Source organism: Rhodotorula graminis (assembly GCF_001329695.1).
Source record: "Rhodotorula graminis WP1 unplaced genomic scaffold RHOBAscaffold_14, whole genome shotgun sequence".
Classification (NCBI taxonomy): Eukaryota; Fungi; Basidiomycota; class Microbotryomycetes; order Sporidiobolales; family Sporidiobolaceae; genus Rhodotorula; species Rhodotorula graminis.
The window spans coordinates 43,991-60,347 of record NW_017264941.1 but is presented as its reverse complement, the minus strand read 5'-3'; the positions used below and the strand labels follow the sequence as shown (position 1 = coordinate 60,347).

The following is a 16,357-nucleotide window of genomic DNA, read 5'->3' as shown; positions in this document are numbered from 1 at the left end:
AAAGAGCGAGAATGAAGAGATGCACAGCGAGCCCGACGACGAGTGGGGAATAGAGAGGGCGGGCGACGACGACGACGACGGGCCCGGGGTAAACAGAGAGAGAAAGGGGGAGGACGAGAGGGATGTCTACGGGCCGGCCATGAGGTCGGGCGGGAAGCTAAAGTCGGTCTGGTCCTGCTCCTGCGCGCCGTCGACGACGTAGGCGATCCGGAGCCGCAGCCGGACGTTGGCGCCCGCGGCGCCGACCATGACGCGCAGCTGCTGCGTCTCTGTCGCGCCGGGCGCCACGTCCTGCCGCGACATGGCGAGCATCTGGAGCTTCTGCGTCTTGGGGACGGCGGCTGGAAGTTGACGCCCGAGAGCGTGGCCGGGCGACGAGTTGGTGAACTTTGCGAGGATGTTGGCCACGAGCCGGTTGGACGAGTCGCGCACGGCCGTGAGCGTGATGACGAGGCCGTTGCGGTTGTACGCCTCGAGGGGCTGGGGTGCGGAGGACGACGACGGGGTTGGTGCGGCGGCGGCGGGTGCGCGTGCGGGTGCAGGTGCGGGTGCAGAGGGGGAAGGAGCGGTGGACGACATGGACGAGAAGAGGTCGTTGGACACGGAAGGAGGGGGAGCGCCGCCGGTCGGCTGCGGCGAGAGGCTGGTCGAGCCAAACAGCGACATGATGTCGTTGACGCCCGACGACGACGACGCCGACGAGGCTGCTGGTGCGGCGGCGGTAGGTGCGGGCGCGTCACCGCTGCCAAAGATGTCGGCGAGCAGGTCGTGCGTCGTCTGCTGCTGCTGCGCCGGGCTCACCGCCGCCGCCGCCGAGGACGAGCCGTCCTGGCCCTCGTCGCCCATGAGATCGAGGAGGGCGTCCTTGTCCCTCCGGAGCGAGCCGACAGGCCGCTTCTCCGACACGGTGCCCATGACGGTCGCCTTGATCTCGGGCGGCGGCATGCGCTCGAGGACGCCGCCCTTGATCGAGTCGAGCTCGAGCAGGGCGCCAAACTCGACGGCGCGCTGCTGCAGCTCGAGCTCGACGCTCGCGTCGTAGCCGCGCACGAGCGTCGAGATGCGCGCCACCTGCTGCGGCTGCGAGAAGCGCGTCGAGAGCTTTGCGAGCGCCGTGAGGACAAACTGGCGGATGATCGTGTTGGTGTAGGGCGACACGAGGATGCGCTCGAGGAGGTCGAGCACGTCCTGCTCGCTCACGGCCTCGCTCGTCGTCGCCTGGCCCTCGTCGCCCTCGTCGGTCGTGGCCGCCGTTGTGCCGCCCTGGAGGAGCACGTCGCCGTACTCGCCGATGGTCCACACGCCCGCGAGCGTGAGCGCCTCCTGCGACACGTCGGCGCGCAGGGCCGTGTACAGCTTGAAGACGGTGTACGACTGGAGGTCGGGCGTGTGCGTCACGAGGCGGATAAAGCTCGACAGGACCTCCTCGCGCACGTAGTTGCCGGCCTGCGAGAGCGAGAGCGGGGCGCAAGCAAGGTCAGTTGCGGTCGGTGCTGGACAGGCTCGAGAGAGAGGTAGGGGCGGACGCACGAGTTTGAGGACGCGCAGGACCGTGTCGATGTGCCACCGGCGGTTGGGCGCAAAGCGCTCGGCGGCGGCGCACACCTGGGTCGTCATGCCGAGCTTGAACTCGTTGTCGGCCACCTCGAGGAAGGCGAGGAGCTCGCGCGTCAAGACGCGCACGTTGGTCTCGTTGACGAGCGCGTACGAGAGCTCGAGGGCGCGGCGGCGGATCGAGATGTCGCCGTCGCGCAGGCAGTCGAGGATGATGGCGCGGTGGCGCTGGACGGCGTTGGTGTCCATGGCGACGACCTTGAGGAGCGTGTTGAGGGCGACGTACCGGATGTTGTTGTCGCGGTTGCCGAGGAACTTGCCGAGGATGTTGATGGCCATGACGCGCAGGCCGCTGTCGGCCTCGATGTCGAGGATGGTGAGCACCGTCTCGTACAGGATCGAGTTGCCGACGTTCTTGGCCGCCTCGGTGTTGGTCGCGACCTGGGCGAGGATGTCGTTCATGGCCTCGCTCGCCTCGACGTCGCCCTTGCCGAGGAGCCGCAACAGGCGCAGGATCTTGACCTGGAGGAACGGGTCCGTGATGCCGCTCACGTCGTGCTCGGGCGAGTAGTTGGTCGCGACGAGCGCCTTGAGGTGTCGCACGAGGAGCGGGACCGCCTGCGCACGAACGAGCGACGTGAGCCTCGACGAGACATTCATTCAGAGCGGGGAGAGAGAGGGCGGGCGCACCTTGCGGAACGGGTCGGAGCCGACGAGGCGGGCCATCTCGGTGACGAGCGTGATGCCGGTGAGCAAGACGCCGTGGTTGCGGTCGCTGAGGAGGCTCATGGCGCGGCCCTCAAAGTGGTCGACGAGCTCGGGGACCTTGTACAGCGAGCGCAGGGCGGCGAGGGCCGCTTTTTTGCGGATGTAGGCGTTGCCCGACCCGAGGCACCGCTCGATCTCGGTCACGAGGTCGCGCGCCATCTCCTCGGACGCAATGTTGGCGAACGTGGCGAGCGCGAGCGAGACGGTCGACGCCGACGAGTGGTTCATGTCGCTGTGCGAGGGGAGCCTGCGTCAGGCGAGGGTGCATGCGGACAAGATAGAGGGAGAGAGAGAGGGACGCACTTCTTGAGCGAGTTGGTGACGAGGGTGAGGACCTCCTGGTTCTCGTCGAGGAGGAGCATGATGCCGAGGTACCCGAGGCGCTTGTCGGTGAAGCGGGGCGACGCGACGAGCTTGAGGCACTCGATCTGCCCAAAGTGGGCCGGGTACCCGAGCATGTGGATGTACAGCAGCTTGGCGATGTTGTGGTGCCGCGTGAACGAGTCTGTGTTGGTCGAAGGGAGGGGGAGAGGGGGGGAGGGTCAGTGGAACGGCTCGAGTGCGCAGGACTCTGGGCGCTGCTCGTTCGCCTCGTCTCGACAGTCGTGCACCAGGCACCCATTCCGCCCTCGCACAGGTCCGCAACGACGAGCGAACGCCGCCGTCGACACGGTGCCGGCGGGCGCCCTCGCCCACCCTGCCGGCGACTCCCCTCGCACAAGAGAAAGGGAGGGCATGGACTGACCCTCCTCCTTGAAGCTGGTGCGGATCGCGGCCGACTCCTTGACGATGAGGGCGCGCTCGTCCGCGATCGTCTTGGTGGACCGAATGGCCTTGATGAGGGCCTTGAGGTTGTAGTGGAGCATGGCGGGCGGTGGGCCTTTGCGGCTGTGCGGCTCTGTGCTTTGTGCTCTGGCTCTGCGCTGCTCGTGTCTGCACGGGTGGGAAGGGACGGGGAACGGGGGTCAGTGACGGGCGGGGGAGGGGAAGGGGGCGCGTCGAGGAGGGGGAGGAGCGGGACGTACACCGGCTCGACTGGGTGCGGTTGAGTGACTGGCTGGCGAGTCGAGAGCAGGAGCAGCGGGTGCTCTGGTGAGCCGGGCGGTGCGAGACTAGGCGAGCAAGTCGAGACGACGACGAGGACGACGACGCGACGGCGAGCGGCGCTTGCCTCTCGACCACTCGCTCGCGCTTGCACTGCTGCACTCGCTGAGCAGGCTACTCTCCCCCAGCTGGACCGCGCCCTCTCACTCGCGGCGGCTCGTCCTCGCGCTTCTCCTCGAGTTCGCTCGCACCGCTCTCTCGCTCGCTCGTCGCGCTCTCGAGGACGGCCAGCTCGAGGTCGACGCGGTCCTGCTCTCCTCGCACCAGCGTCAGGCCAGCGTTGAAGCGGTCCAGAGCCATTACACCCTCGCTCGTCCTCCTCGCTAAGCCACGGCAACGGGTATCCTCCTCCCTCCTCGCTCCGCGCCACACCCGCTCGCTCAGTACTTCGGCGGCGCCGCGCCGTAGCCCGGCGCATCATGCGCGGCCGGCGCACCGTACGCGGCCGGCGCACCGTACGCGGCCGGCGCGCCGTGGTGCACGATGGGCTGCGGCTGCTGGTGGTACACGACGTGGACGCGCGGGGACGGGTTGTACCTGAACGACTTGGACACGAGCCAGAAGGCGTGGATGATCTGCGGAAGGCGCTCGGGGGCGGGTCAGTGTCGGTGCGCGAGAGAAAGAGAGATAGAGAGGGAGAGGGGGAGGAGGGCGCACGCCGGGGAAGAAGCCTGCACGCACGAGTCGACGAGGGTCAGTTTGTGCGCGAGCTCGGGCGCGAGGACCGAGAGCGAGGGAGAAAGAGAGAGCGGGCAGGACGAACCAAGGATCCACAGGCAGATGTTGATGAGGACGTCGCAACCGTTCACGCCGTGGCCCGAGCGCATGGCGACAGCGAGCGGCGGGATGAAGCTGCGAGACGAGAGGTCCGACCGTGTCAGTGTGTCGCGCGGTCGGACACCTCGGAGGAAGGCTCGACGACGCACAAGGCGATCACGTAGAGGCACTGTGGCGCGGGACGAGGAGGTCAGTCGGTCTGCTCGACGGTGGCACCGCTCGCCCGCCGTCGCACGCACCATCTCCGAGCCACTGCTCGTCTCGCGGTGACGGCCGGGCATGTTTGCTTGCGGTGCTGGTTGAGGTTGAGGCTGGAGAGGGGGCGAGGTGGTCGCTTGAGGTGGTGGGGCCGAGGAGGAGCTGCGAGGGGGCGAGAAGTCAGTTCGCGCTTGCCGCGGATGCAGAGGGGGCGAGGACGCACCTGGGAGAGTCGGCGTGAGGGCTGTGCTCGAGAGAGAGGTGCAAAGGCGTGGCGAGATCAGCGACGACGCGGGCGAGGAGGCAGGGGAGATGACGCGCTGCTCGAGGGTTGGCGCAGGGGGAGGGCGACGAGGGGAGACGAGGCGAGAGAGGTAGAGCGAGGACTCACTGCTGAGCTGGTGTAAGCAACGAGGGAGAGAGGCGCGAAGTGCGAGAAGGGAAAGACGCCGTTCCTGCACCGCCTCTTCACGAGCGAGGTCCGTTTCAACTCGCACCTCGCCAGCTTCGAGCTGTTTCGGCAAAAAGAGTCCAACTGCGTCTAAACTGCATCCAGGTGCGCGAAGGGGGACATCTACACAGCGTTCTACTGCTTGCCGCCCACCGCCGCCGCGAGGCCCTGCGCCACGTCGCGCACAATGTCGTCGACGTCCTCGGCGCCGACCGACAGGCGCACGAGCTCGCCGTCGATGCCCAGCTTGCGCCGGTGCTCTGGGTCGACGCCCGAGTGCGTCATGAGGAGCGGCAGCTCGGCGAGGCCCTCGAGGCCGCCGAGCGACTCGGCGAGCGTAAACACGTCGAGGTGCTCGAGGAACCGCTCGGCCGTCTGCGTCTCGGTCTGGCTCGCCGGGCTCGCGCTCGCAATGTGGAACGACACCATGCCGCCCGCGGGGAACCCGCCCTCGCCGTCGACCGAGTAGCCCTCGCGCACGAGCCACCGCCGCGCGTCGTCGCTCAGCTGGGTCCACGCGAGCTCGCGCTCGCGGCGCTGGGCGGGCGACTCGCGCTTGCGCTTGAGGCCCGGGTACCGCACGTCGCGCACGAGGCCGGCGGGAACGGCCGTCTCCTCGAGGTACCGCGCGAGCGCGAGCGCGTTGAGCGACTGCTGGCGCGTGCGCAGGACGAGCGTCTTGATCGAGCGGATCAGGAGCCACGCGTCGAACGGCGACGGGACCTGCAGTGCAGCTCGACGTCAGTGTCGCGCTCGAGAGACTGAGAGAGAGAGAGGGCGAGGCGGACGCACAGCGCCGTGGGCGTTCTGCAGGAAGCGGACCTTGCTGAGGATGGCCGGGTTACCCGTCGCGAGGAGGCCGCCGACGACGTCCGAGTGGCCCGAGATGTACTTGGTCGAGCTCGCGACGACGAGGTCAGCCCCGAGGAGGAGCGGCTGCTGCAGGTACGGGCTCGCGAACGTGTTGTCGATGACGAGGAAGACGCCGTGGCGCTTGGCGACGGCGGCGATGAGGCGGATCGGGACGAGCGACAGGCACGGGTTGGTCGGCGTCTCGGCCCAGATGAGCTGTGCGCGCGCAAGGTGGGTCAGTCAGGGAAGCGTGTGCCGCGAGAAGGGAGAGGAGGGCGCACCTTGGTCTCGGGGCGGATGGCCTGCTCGACACGGTCGACAATGGCCTGGTCCTGGTCCTCGTCACTCTCGACCTCGCCACCGTCGCCCGCCGTGCTGTAGCTCATGTCGACGTAGGTCGTCTCGACGCCCTGTAGCGGGCCCGCCACCTTGAGCTGATACCTGCGCGCGTGCACATCTCGTTCGTCAAGGCCTGCGCGTCCGACGAGAGAGGGTCCTGGAGGTGACGCACCTGCTCGTACCGCCGTACACGTCGCCGACGCTCACGATGTGGCCGCCCTGCCCTGCGAGCGCCTGAATCGCCGTCGCCGTCGCGGCCGACCCGCTCGCGAACGCGAGGCCGCCCGGGCCCGCCTCGAACTTGGCCGGGTCGGTCACGCCCTGCTCGCGCAGTGCAGCGGCGAGGAGGACGTCGGCGCCCTCGAGCGACGCGATGAGCCGCTCGTACGCGAGCCGAGTCGGGTTGGCCGAGCGCGAGTACCTGCGGCGTGTCGGGAGCTGGTCAGCACTTGGAGGCCCTGCGAGAGCGGCTCTTGAGGGAGGACTGGAGGACGCACTCGAAGCCCTTGTGCTCGCCGACGCGAGTCTGGCGGTACGTGGTCGAGAGGTCGAGCGGGGTGCTGACACCGCCCGAGATGGACAGCTCGGGCTCGGACCCGACGTGAATGGCGCGAGTGGCGAACGCGTGCGCATGCTTGTGCGCACTGCTGCCGTTGGTGAGCGGCGCATCGAGGGTGGTCGAGGAGGAGGACGACGAGGAGGAGGCGGTGCGGCCGTTTGCGGGGTGCGACAAAGGGGTCGAGGTGGTTGCGGTCATGCTGGCTGGCTGGTGTGCGAGCAGTGCAGGTGTCAGAGAGAGCGAGACGGGCGGCTGCAGGGGCGGGAGCAGAGCTGACAGCGCTGACACGGACTCGCTGACAACGAGCTCGCGCCATCGCTCGCCTTTGCCGCGCTCTGTCTCCAAGCGCGCAGCGCGGGCGCGCTCGCGCTCTTGCGCACCTGATTGGATCAGCTGCTCCTCTCCAGGGCCACGTGGCCGGCACTCGTCGGCAGCGAAAGCGGCATGCCGGCAACGTGCACGGATCGCTCCTCGCGTCCTCTCGTGTGCACTCGTTGGTCCTGCGCTTCCTTCCTTTCGAGACGCTCCTACCTTGCGAGAACAGCAGAGTACACTTGTGCTCAAGCTTGAGCACTTTGACGCGAGTGTCGGACTCGGACGTCCGGAGCTGGCGAGCTGCACAGCCGAGGTCATCCTCGCGCACGAGCGTGCGCCAGAGGATGCGCAGTGGAAGACAAGGCGAGCGTCCAGACCCGGAAGAAGAGCACCGATCCGAAGATGAGGAAGAAGAGCTGCTTAGGAAGGCCAGCTGGCTCTCGTTGCACGCCGCTCAGGCCGCCCACGCTCTTGCGCACCTGACACGCACGCGAGCAGCGACCCCAAAGAGAAGGCTTCCGGCACTCGGCTATCAGGAAGAGGTGCTCGGAGCGCTCGCTCAACGAGATCGCGGCGGGCGAGCACAACGCCGAGGTTGCGGCGCACCGAGCGGCGGAGGACTCGGCGTAGTCGACGCACGGACCTCTCTATCCCACTTCTTTGGTCGTCGGTGTATCTACAAGGGTTCTGTTCGAGCAGCAGGTCCGCGAGCGAGAACGGCAGACTCGAAAGCTTTAAGCAGGTCAGAGCGCGCTTGCTCCTTCGTTCCTCGTGCGCTCGCATTCGCTCTCTCGTGCATCGTCGTCACCACAGCGTTGTTCGAACGAGCTGCAGAGAGATTCCCAGAGAGCCGACCGGGACCTTCTCAAGTTGACGCTCCCCTGCGCGCTCGTCTCGGCGGCCTCAGCTTCTCCTCCTGCTTAATGCCGTAGGCTCACGACAGCTGTCTGACTCGACGGAGCGTACGCTCACGTGCCGAGCACGTACGAGACGAGTCGGCAGGGCAGTTCTCGAGCTCTCGCTCGGTCTCTCGTCCTCCTCGACCTCGAGCAGCTCGTCGCGGGCCAAAATACGCGTTGCACGCTCGACCAGCACTGCTCAACACCGCTCCCGCTCGAGCGCCTACCGACCGGCGCGCCTCTAGACGCGCACGAGCACGAGCATGCTCAGGCCCTGAGCGGCGGCGACGACAAAGAGGAACTGGATGCGGCGCGCGCGTTGGGCGTGCGACGGCGTCGTCTGCAGGTTGCTGTTGTCGCCGTGGTCGAGGGGCGACATGGACGGGTCGGGGAGGACGAGGTGTCGCAGGGAGCGGAGCTGGACGAGGCGGGAGGGGTCAGTACGTGCGCGACGCGTCGAACGGCTCGAAGGAAAGAGGGGCGCACCTGAAAGAAGAAGTTGGCGAGGAAGACGTAGAGAAAGACGAGCCAGAAGGTCCAGCCGGTGGCGCCGAGCAGGCCTGCCAAGAGCGCGACGATGACCCTGCGCGAAACGAGGTGCGAGGAGCACGGGTCAGGGCCGCTCGCAGACTTGCACAACCACGAGAGAGAAGAGGCGGACGCACCCGACAAACTTGTAGCCCTCGTACGACACCAAGTCGACGACCGTGCCCTCCTCGCCGATGCCGAGGAGGTAGCACCCGAGCTTGATGCAGACAAACTCGAGCGTGAGGAGGCCGAACGCGCGGCTCGCCGACTGGCCGAGGATGTTGGGGTCGAACGTGCCCGCCTTGCCCGCGATGACGGCCGACAGGAGGATGTAGGTGACGACGGCCATGACTGCGCGCGAGGTCGGGGAGTCAGTGTCACCGACTTTGAGAGACGCTGAAAGAGAGGGAGAGAGCAGCGGGGCGCACCGGGGATGTACAGGTCTGGGCAGTTGAGGTCCTCGCGAGGCGGCTTCCACCCCTCGGCGACGCCCGTGCCCTCGTTGCGCACGACGCTGCGACTCCAGGGGCGGTGCCGCCAGGGCCACACGATGAGGCGCAGCTTGTTGACGACGTAGCTGTTCGACACGTTGAAGCTGTGCTTGAGGTGCGCGAGCGGCAACAGGCGCGTAAAGTTCTTGTCGAGGTACGCCTGGCCGGCCGTCAGGGCGTGCTTGCCGAACTGGACGCCCATCTGCGCCGTCGCGTCGTTCATCATGCCGTTCATGCCGCCGCCCGCTGCGCCGCCCATGCCGGGCCACCCGCTCGGCGGCGCGCCCTGCTGCTGCTGCTGCTGCGCGGGCCCCCCTCCTCCCCCTCCTCGAGAGGAAGCCGGAGCTGCCCCACCGCCGCCGACAGGCCCGCTCGGCCCCGAGTCGGCGCCGCCGCCCATCCACGCGACGCCCTGCGCACTCGGCACGCCGTACTGCTGCTGCGGTGCGGCGCCGTACGCCGCGTTGGCCGGGATGTAGGCGTCGGGCGTCGCCGGTCCTGCCCCTCCTCGGCCGTACGCGTGCTGCTGCTGCTGCGCCGCCTTTGCGCCGCCGCCGCCGCCGTACGACGCCGTCGGGTGGAGCCGCTGCGCCCCCGCCGCTTGGTGCTGAAGGTGCGGCTGCTGGGCGTGCGGCTGGACCGGCGGCGACGAGAAGCGCTGGTACTCGGTCGACGACGAGCCGCCGTACGAGTAGGCGTCGGGCGGGGGAGACTGGGACGGGATGTGGGATGGCGGGTGCTGCGGGCGTGGGTGCTGCAGAGGTGGAGGGGACCGCGCTGCAGAGGGACCGCCGTACATGGCCGTCGCGGGGTTCGCGGGCGAGGGTGACGATGAGGGAGGGAGCGAGGGAGGGGAGGGGGGGAGGGGAGCGGCTCGGCGGGGTTGCTGGCTGGCTCTGCTGCGGCGTGTTGGCGTGTGTGCGCGTGTGCAGCTCGGCACAGGTAGCTCTCGAGCTCGTGAGCGAGGCAAGTGGTCGACGTGGAGCAGCAGCCCTCGCTCGCTCGCTCGCGGCGGCCGACCTGCTGCGTCTCACCTTTCTCGCGCGCCACGTCGTGCGAGAAGAGAAAGCGTCTCTCTGTTCAAGTCAAGCGTATCTACAGCGTGTCCCAGCCACGCAGCGTCTCTCGACCTCGGCTCGACCCCTCCAGAGCTCTAGCGCCGGGATCAGCTCACGGCCTCAGCACGCCCGTCCCGCTGCGGATCCCGTCCCACACGCACACGCGGTCGAGCGGGCCGTACTGGCGCGTGATGAGCTTGATGGCCTCCTGCGCGACGAGGCCGCCGAGGAGCGCGCTCGTCTGCGGCAGCGTCGTGCCCGGCGGGGCGCGCGCACTGCGGACGGGGCGAGGCCGGGGGTTAGTCAGTCGTCTGCGCTGCGCTGCGCTCGCTCGCTCGAGAGAGGGTCGTCGCGAGGAAGGAAGGGGAGAGAGAAGAGGGACAGAGGCGGGACGTACACCTCGGCGCACACCTTGCGCAGTCCCTCGGTCCACCCCCCCTCCTCGACGCCCATGCCCTCAAGGTCCTCGCCCTCGCTCCACTCACGCACGAGCCGCTCGGCGAGCGCATACAGCGCCGGCGCGTCGTCGCGGTCGGGCGAGCGCGCGTGCTCGGCCGTGAACAGGCTCGCGGCGCGCAGGGCCGTGTAGATGAACAGGGACGCGTCGGGCGGTTGCTGGAACGAGGCGGACGCCAGGAGCGCACCTGCGAGGGGTTGGGCGAGAACATGTCAGTAGGGCTGGTGCCGTCGCTCGAGCCAGAGAAGCGCTCGAACGAGCGCGAGACCCGGCACGACGAGGGAGCGAGACCCGACCGACGCACCGACCTGGCCCTTGAGCGCGCACGCCTCGTGCTCCATCCTCAAGCTCCGTCCCCTGACCACCTTGAGCCACGCCGCATGCTTGACAAACGTCTCGATCTCGTCCGACCCAACGCTGTCGCGGTCGAGGCCGACGCGCTCGAGCGTGTCGGCGACGAGCGCACGCACGAGGGCGAGGTCCTCGCGCGCCTTGTGCTTGTACAGGGTCTGGAGCGCGACGTAGCCCGACGACGAGGCCTTCATGTCGGGCAGCGCGCCCGAGAGTGGGAGGAGCCGCGACGGGTTGGACGGGTGCGAGACAAAGGCGCGCACGGCGTGCAGCAGGAGCCAGAAGACCGGGGTCTGTTGGGGTGCGAGTGGGTGCGTCAGGGCTGGACGAGGTCGAGATTGCGAGGGAAAGGGGAGGACGCACCGACGCCGTGATGTTCTCGCACGCCGGGTCGGAAAACAGCGCCTCGATCTCGCTCGGGATCTGCGACGCGGCCCAAGTTCAGCGTCAGTCCCTGTACGCACGAGAGCGTCCCGGGCCCGACGCAGAGGCACAGGGGAGAGGCGGACGCACCCCGGGCCTCGTCCCCGCACGGCGAAACAGCGTCACGGCCTCGTCAAAGTTCTCCTCGTCGCTCTGGCGCTTCTGCCGCGCGACGCCGTCCATGAACTCTTTGCGCTCGGTCGAGCCCGTCGGGACCTTGCCGTCGTGCTGCGCGCACAGCGATCAACCTGGATCAGCGACTGCCGCCTCGAGAGGGTCGAGGCGACGACGATGCCGATAGAGAGGGAGAGAGGCGCGAGACGCACAGCGAGCTTCCACTGCTCGAGGGCCTTGACGAGGATGACGACGGCGGGCACGTGCGAGTGCTGCGCCGAGTCCATGGCGGCGTAGTCGAACGAGTGGGCGTGCGCGACGAGGGCCGGGAACGGGTGCGACAGGCGCAGGTCGACGATCGACTCGGGGTGCGTCTCGACGACTGTGCGAGGCGACGGTACTCGTGCATCAGTGACTGGTTGCGGCTGAGGGCGCATCGAGGCACGGAAGGAGAGGAGCGAGCGAACGCACTGGTGACCTCGTTGACCTGGGTCCGGAGCGCCGCGTAAAAGCCCGCGCTGTCGACCTTGATGAGCGGGATGTGCTTGTCCCACGCGGCGTCCGACAGGGCGAGGAGCTCGGCGGGCGACTCGACGTCGACGGCGAGGACGAGGGTGTAGGGCGACAGGTCGGTCAGGGTCGAGAGGGGCTGCGTGTGCGGCGAGAGAGCGGGGTCAGGACGCTTTCGACGGATGGAGAGAGAGAGGGGACGAGGAGACGCACCTGGACGAGCGCGTGGCCCTTGACGTCGCCGTTGAGCTCGAGGAGGAAGCGGACGACCTGCTCGGCGCGGGGCTGGCCGAGGCTCGACGGGTCGAGGAAGAAGTTGGCGCCGATGTCGGCCTCGGTGACGGTCTCGGGGTCGATGATGGTGAACTGGCCGACGTCTGCGAGGCGAGGGTGGAGCGAGAAGTGGGTGAGTGGCCCGAGGCGGATGAGGTGGGGGGAGGAGGAGGAGGAGGGGGTGGACGCACTTGGGAGGACGAGGTTCTTGAGGGTCGAGGCGGCGCTCGCGTTGGCTCCGACGACGAGGACGTGGGCCTCCTCGAGCGCCTGCTGGCCCGATTTGGCCCACAGCCGGAGCTGGCGGTCGAACTTGGCGGTGTGGGCGTCGGGGCGGTCCGAGGCAGGCTGTGCGACGGGCGGGAGCGGGACAGAGTCCTGGACGGGAGGCTGGAGGAGGTCCTCGGCCATGCTCGAGGTCGACTGGTGGTGCGAGCGAGGCAGAGTGAGGACGACGACGAGCGCGACAGAGGGGGAGCGAGCAGGCGGACCCTCGCCCTTCACCACACGCCGAGCTCCAGCAGCCAGGCAGAGCTCTCCAGCACTCTCAGCCACCTCGTACGACCCACCCTACGCTCCTCCAGCCGCCCTCGCACCCCCCTCGACCCTCCCTCCTCCTCATCGCTCTCCTCACCCTCGCCGAGCCACCCCGCGTCATTATCGCCACGAGCGACCCGCGCGAGCCACTCGACCTGCCCAACATGGCCTCGACTTCCACCAACGGCCGCTACAAGCACACCCGGGCCATCCTCGGCCCCGAACTCTTCGCCAAAGTCACCAACGCCCGCGTCCTCGTCGTCGGAGCCGGCGGCATCGGCTGCGAGCTCATCAAGAACATGGGTCCGTCCCCGTTGCTCTCTCACTAGACCACAAACAGGACCCGTCACTGACCCGACTGCACATGCGCACAGTCATGTCGGGCTACGGCTGCGGCGAGCGCGGCGAGATCCAGGTGCTCGACCTCGACACGATCGACCTCTCGAACCTCAACCGCCAGTTCCTGTTCCAGAAGCAGCACGTCAAGCGACCAAAGGCCGTCGTGCGTCCCCCCGTCCTCCTCCCTTGCCCACATGTGAAGCTGACCTCGCTCCTCCTCGTCCAGGTCGCTCGCGAGACGGCCCTCAAGTTCAACCCGCACGTCAACATCACGGCGCTGCACCGCAACATCAAGGTGAGCCCCTTTCTTCCTCTCCTGTGCCCGAGCGACCTACTGACTTGCCCTGATCGTCCGCAGGACGACGAGTACGGCGTCGAGTACTTCAAGTCGTTCGACTTTGTCATGAACGCCCTCGACAACCTCGGTGCGTCGCCCCGCCGAGGCCCTCTCTCGGTCGGTGCTCTCGCAATCGGGCCTTGACCCCGCGCCACCCACACAGACGCACGCCGGCACGTCAACAAAATGTGCCTCGCGGCCGACATTCCTTTGCTCGAGTCGGGCACGTCGGGCTACGTCGGCCAGGTGCAGCCCATCAAGCGCGAGACGACCGAGTGCTTCGACTGCACGGGTGCGTCGTTGGGTTGCGCTTCTGCCACTTGCGTCGGCGGCGCGGGATCGGCCAGATCTTGTCGGGCCCGCTCGCCGTGCAACATGGACGCGCACTGACACGCGAGAGTCCCCCCTTCGCAGGCAAGCCCGTGCCCAAGACGTTCGCCGTGTGCACGATCCGCAGCACGCCGTCGACGGCGCACCACTGCATCGCGTGGGCCAAGTCGTACCTCTTCCCGTGCGTCCCCTCGCCGCTCGATCCTCTCTCTCTACTGCGCCCCCCCCCCGAGGCGCACAGAGACTGATAGATAGTGGTGTACGCCTCACAGTCAGCTGTTCGGCGCCGACGACGAGGCCGACCAGCAAGAGCTCGACGACGCCGAGAAGAACGGCGAGAACGTCGACGAGATCCAGAACTTGCGCCACGAGGCCGTCGCCGTGCGCGAGCTACGCGCGACGCTCAACCTCGAGGGGGCGGCGAGGCGCGTCTTCGACAAGGTGCGCGTCACTCTCTCTCTATCTCTTTCTCTATGTCGTCGCGGTCCTGCTCGACGTCCGAGCCAGCACTGACCTCGTTCCGAGTCGGTCGGTTCGTCGCACAGGTCTACATCGCCGACATCGAGCGCCTGCTCAAGATGGAGGACATGTGGGCGCACCGCAAGCCACCGCGCCCGCTCAGCTGGGACGAGTTGTCGGCGCCCGCACCGGCCGAGGAGGCCAAGGCGGCCGAGAAGAAGGACGGCGACGAGGCAGCGGCGGCGGCGGCTCTGGTCGAGAACGGCAAGGGCGAGGGCAAGGGCGAGGACAAGGCCAAGGAGGACGTGCGGTTCTCGAGCCAGAAGAAGCTGAGCGTGCGCGACTCGTTCGCCCTCTTCGTCGATGCGTGCGTCCCTCCTCTCTCTCTCTCCTCTCCTTCTCTGTGTCACCTCGTCGCCGACGACTGACTGCCGGTCCTCGTGCACCCGCAGCGTGACGCGCCTCTCGGCGCGCTTCGACCCCAAGGGCGACCCGCTCGTATTCGACAAGGACGACGACGACACGCTCGACTTTGTCGTCGGTGCCGCCAACCTGCGCGCCGCCGCGTTCGACATCGAGATCCAGACCCAGTTCCAGGTCAAGGGTGCGTCGTCCCGCTCCTCCTCCTCCTCGTCCTCCTTTCGACCATTCCTGACCCCCTCGAGCGTCGCCGCCGCGCAGAGTACGCCGGCAACATCATCCCGGCGATCGCGACGACCAACGCCATCATCGCGGCGTGCCTCGTGCACCAGTCGCTCAACGTCCTGCGCGGCACGTGGGATCGCGCGCGGACCATCTGGCTCAAGCGCACCTCGGGCCGCGTGTTTGACGTGAGCCCGCTCTCGCCGCCCAACCCGCACTGCGCTGTGTGTCGCGTCGTGTACGTGCCCGTGCGCATCGCGCGCGACGTCACGCTCGGCGAGTTTGTCAAGGGCCTCGTCGGCGCAGGCGGCGAGTGCGAGGGCAAGGTGCCGTTCGAGGGCGTCGTGACGGTGCAGGAGGGGACGCGCCTCGTGTGGGAGTCGGACGACTTTGAGGACAATGCCGACCGCACGATGGACAGCCTCGGGCTCGGCGAGGGCAAGTTTGTCACCGTCACGGACGACGACGAGCCGCACTGGCCCGTCCAGTTCTGCATCTCTAGGTGCGCCCTGGCCCTCTCTCTCTCTTTCTCTCTCCTGCGCCTCTCTCTCTCGTGCACAAAGAACTGATCTGTTCCCCTCCCTGCGCCGACAGCTACCTCCCCGACGGCGCCACCCCGCGCCTACAGCCCGACCTCTCATCCCTCCCCTCGCCCATGCCGCTCCGCGCCCCGCCGCCCGCCCCACCCGCTTCCGCCTCGGACGCCGACGACGACGACGACGACGACGACGACGACGACGGCGACCTCGTCACGGTCGTCGAGGGCGCTGCGGCGCACGGACCCGAGGCGGGCGCGCCCGGCGCCCAGGTCGTCGGCAGGAAGCGGCGCGCCGATGAGCTCGAAGGCGAGGGCGAGGGCGAGGGCGAGGGAGGGGCGAAGAAGCGCAAGGCGGGCGGAACGGACGTCGTCGTGCTCGATGCGGACGACGACGTCGTCATCGACTTGACGTAGAGTTTCGAGCTTCGAGCAGGGCCAGGGTCGGCTTGGAGCAGCAGGACGGGCCGCAGACGAGCAACAGCTTCCACTCACTTTGCGTCCACAAACACTCAAGAGGGAGCGGGAGAGAGCACGACGGTCCTCGCGTTGCAGCTCTCGCCGACCGAGCCATTCCTCGAGCCGCTCGAACCCGTCCCACGCCCGCTTCCTCACTCCTTGCGCTTCTTCTTGCCCTTCTTGGGCCCTGCCCCTGCCCCAACCCCTGCTCCTGCCTCTGCCCCCGCTGCCGCTCCTGCGCTCGCCGCACCCTCGGCCCCACCGAGCACCTCTGCCGCAGGCCTTTTGCGCGCTCCTCCTCCTCCCGCCGGTCCCGCACTGCCCTCGCCCCCAGCTCCCGCTTCCCTCGGCGCGACATGCGGCGCGGCGAGCACGAGAGCGGGCGGGGGCGCCGCTCGCGGCGCCGGGTCCGCAGCGGCGGCCGGGGCGTGCGTGAGGAGGGTCGGGTTCGAGAGGACGCCGCGGTAGGTTTGGCGGAGGGAGACTGGGGGTGAGGGGAGTGCGGGGCTGGCGGGAGGAGGAGGAGCGCGCAAAAGGCCTGCGGCAGAGGTGCTCGGTGGGGCCGAGGGTGCGGCGAGCGCAGGAGCGGCAGCGGGGGCAGAGGCAGGAGCAGGGGTTGGGGCAGGGGCAGGGCCCAAGAAGGGCAAGAAGAAGCGCAAGGAGTGAGGAAGCGGGGCGTGGAACGGGGTTCGAGCGGG

General features: G+C 68.5%; 7 protein-coding genes across 7 annotated transcripts in view; 1 reads left to right on the top strand and 6 right to left on the bottom strand.

Moving 5' to 3' along the window:
• Positions 1-2: 2 nt before the first annotated feature.
• RHOBADRAFT_39086 (uncharacterized protein) lies at positions 3-3,419 on the bottom strand. The gene is made up of 6 exons (XM_018413591.1): positions 3,348-3,419; positions 3,068-3,255; positions 2,626-2,827; positions 2,245-2,554; positions 1,531-2,172; positions 3-1,446 (listed from the first exon to the last, which is right to left on the bottom strand). The coding sequence occupies exons 2-6, from the start codon at positions 3,186-3,188 to the stop codon at positions 127-129; spliced, it is 2,595 nt and encodes an 864-aa protein (XP_018268559.1). The 5' UTR covers positions 3,189-3,255; positions 3,348-3,419; the 3' UTR covers positions 3-126.
• A 289-nt stretch (positions 3,420-3,708) lies between these two features.
• RHOBADRAFT_55614 (uncharacterized protein) lies at positions 3,709-4,495 on the bottom strand. The gene is made up of 5 exons (XM_018417933.1): positions 4,443-4,495; positions 4,353-4,372; positions 4,190-4,278; positions 4,084-4,097; positions 3,709-4,001 (listed from the first exon to the last, which is right to left on the bottom strand). Exons 1-5 carry the CDS (start codon positions 4,482-4,484, stop codon positions 3,807-3,809), a joined length of 360 nt encoding a protein of 119 aa, XP_018268558.1. The 5' UTR covers positions 4,485-4,495; the 3' UTR covers positions 3,709-3,806.
• Positions 4,496-4,927: 432 nt separating this feature from the next.
• Positions 4,928-6,800, bottom strand: RHOBADRAFT_55613 (uncharacterized protein; the record flags this gene model as incomplete). The annotated part of the gene is made up of 5 exons (XM_018417932.1): positions 4,928-5,575; positions 5,645-5,920; positions 5,986-6,145; positions 6,216-6,464; positions 6,541-6,800. 5 exons carry the CDS (start codon positions 6,798-6,800, stop codon positions 4,988-4,990), a joined length of 1,533 nt encoding a protein of 510 aa, XP_018268557.1. The 3' UTR covers positions 4,928-4,987.
• A 1,257-nt stretch (positions 6,801-8,057) lies between these two features.
• Positions 8,058-9,634, bottom strand: RHOBADRAFT_46549 (uncharacterized protein; the record flags this gene model as incomplete). The annotated part of the gene is made up of 4 exons (XM_018414815.1): positions 8,058-8,234; positions 8,303-8,399; positions 8,482-8,695; positions 8,773-9,634. The coding sequence occupies 4 exons, from the start codon at positions 9,632-9,634 to the stop codon at positions 8,058-8,060; spliced, it is 1,350 nt and encodes a 449-aa protein (XP_018268556.1).
• Positions 9,635-9,892: 258 nt separating this feature from the next.
• On the bottom strand, positions 9,893-12,432 carry RHOBADRAFT_55611 (uncharacterized protein; the record flags this gene model as incomplete). The annotated part of the gene is made up of 9 exons (XM_018417931.1): positions 9,893-10,168; positions 10,291-10,537; positions 10,655-10,994; positions 11,065-11,124; positions 11,215-11,352; positions 11,451-11,620; positions 11,710-11,887; positions 11,962-12,125; positions 12,213-12,432. 9 exons carry the CDS (start codon positions 12,430-12,432, stop codon positions 10,006-10,008), a joined length of 1,680 nt encoding a protein of 559 aa, XP_018268555.1. The 3' UTR covers positions 9,893-10,005.
• A 290-nt stretch (positions 12,433-12,722) lies between these two features.
• Positions 12,723-15,703, top strand: RHOBADRAFT_55610 (uncharacterized protein; the record flags this gene model as incomplete). The annotated part of the gene is made up of 11 exons (XM_018417930.1): positions 12,723-12,861; positions 12,933-13,060; positions 13,124-13,192; positions 13,256-13,322; positions 13,398-13,526; positions 13,649-13,745; positions 13,837-14,005; positions 14,110-14,390; positions 14,476-14,627; positions 14,705-15,167; positions 15,260-15,703. 11 exons carry the CDS (start codon positions 12,723-12,725, stop codon positions 15,615-15,617), a joined length of 2,052 nt encoding a protein of 683 aa, XP_018268554.1. The 3' UTR covers positions 15,618-15,703.
• Positions 15,704-15,728: 25 nt separating this feature from the next.
• The window catches only part of RHOBADRAFT_55608 (uncharacterized protein), a 2,676-nt gene continuing 2,047 nt past the window's right edge, over positions 15,729-16,357 (bottom strand). Inside the window, exon 5 of the mRNA XM_018417929.1 lies at positions 15,729-16,143. Coding sequence (XP_018268553.1) covers positions 15,812-16,143 — 332 coding nt within the window. The 3' untranslated portion in view covers positions 15,729-15,811. The remainder of the gene's footprint in view (positions 16,144-16,357) is intronic.

Excerpts from the sequence above, each read along its gene's own strand:
- RHOBADRAFT_55614 (XM_018417933.1), bottom strand. The coding sequence starts at position 4,484 with ATGCCCGGCCGTCACCGCGAGACGAGCAGTGGCTCGGAGATG. Across the intron at positions 4,373-4,442 it reads CGAGCAGTGGCTCGGAGATG|TGCCTCTACGTGATCGCCTT; the intron begins GTGCGTGCGACG and ends CCCGCGCCACAG. Across the intron at positions 4,279-4,352 it reads TGCCTCTACGTGATCGCCTT|CTTCATCCCGCCGCTCGCTG; the intron begins GTGCGTCGTCGA and ends CTCGTCTCGCAG.
- RHOBADRAFT_39086 (XM_018413591.1), bottom strand. The coding sequence starts at position 3,188 with ATGCTCCACTACAACCTCAAGGCCCTCATCAAGGCCATTCGGTCCACC. Across the intron at positions 2,555-2,625 it reads GTCACCAACTCGCTCAAGAA|CGACATGAACCACTCGTCGG; the intron begins GTGCGTCCCTCT and ends CCCCTCGCACAG. Across the intron at positions 1,447-1,530 it reads TCCTGCGCGTCCTCAAACTC|GCCGGCAACTACGTGCGCGA; the intron begins GTGCGTCCGCCC and ends TCGCTCTCGCAG.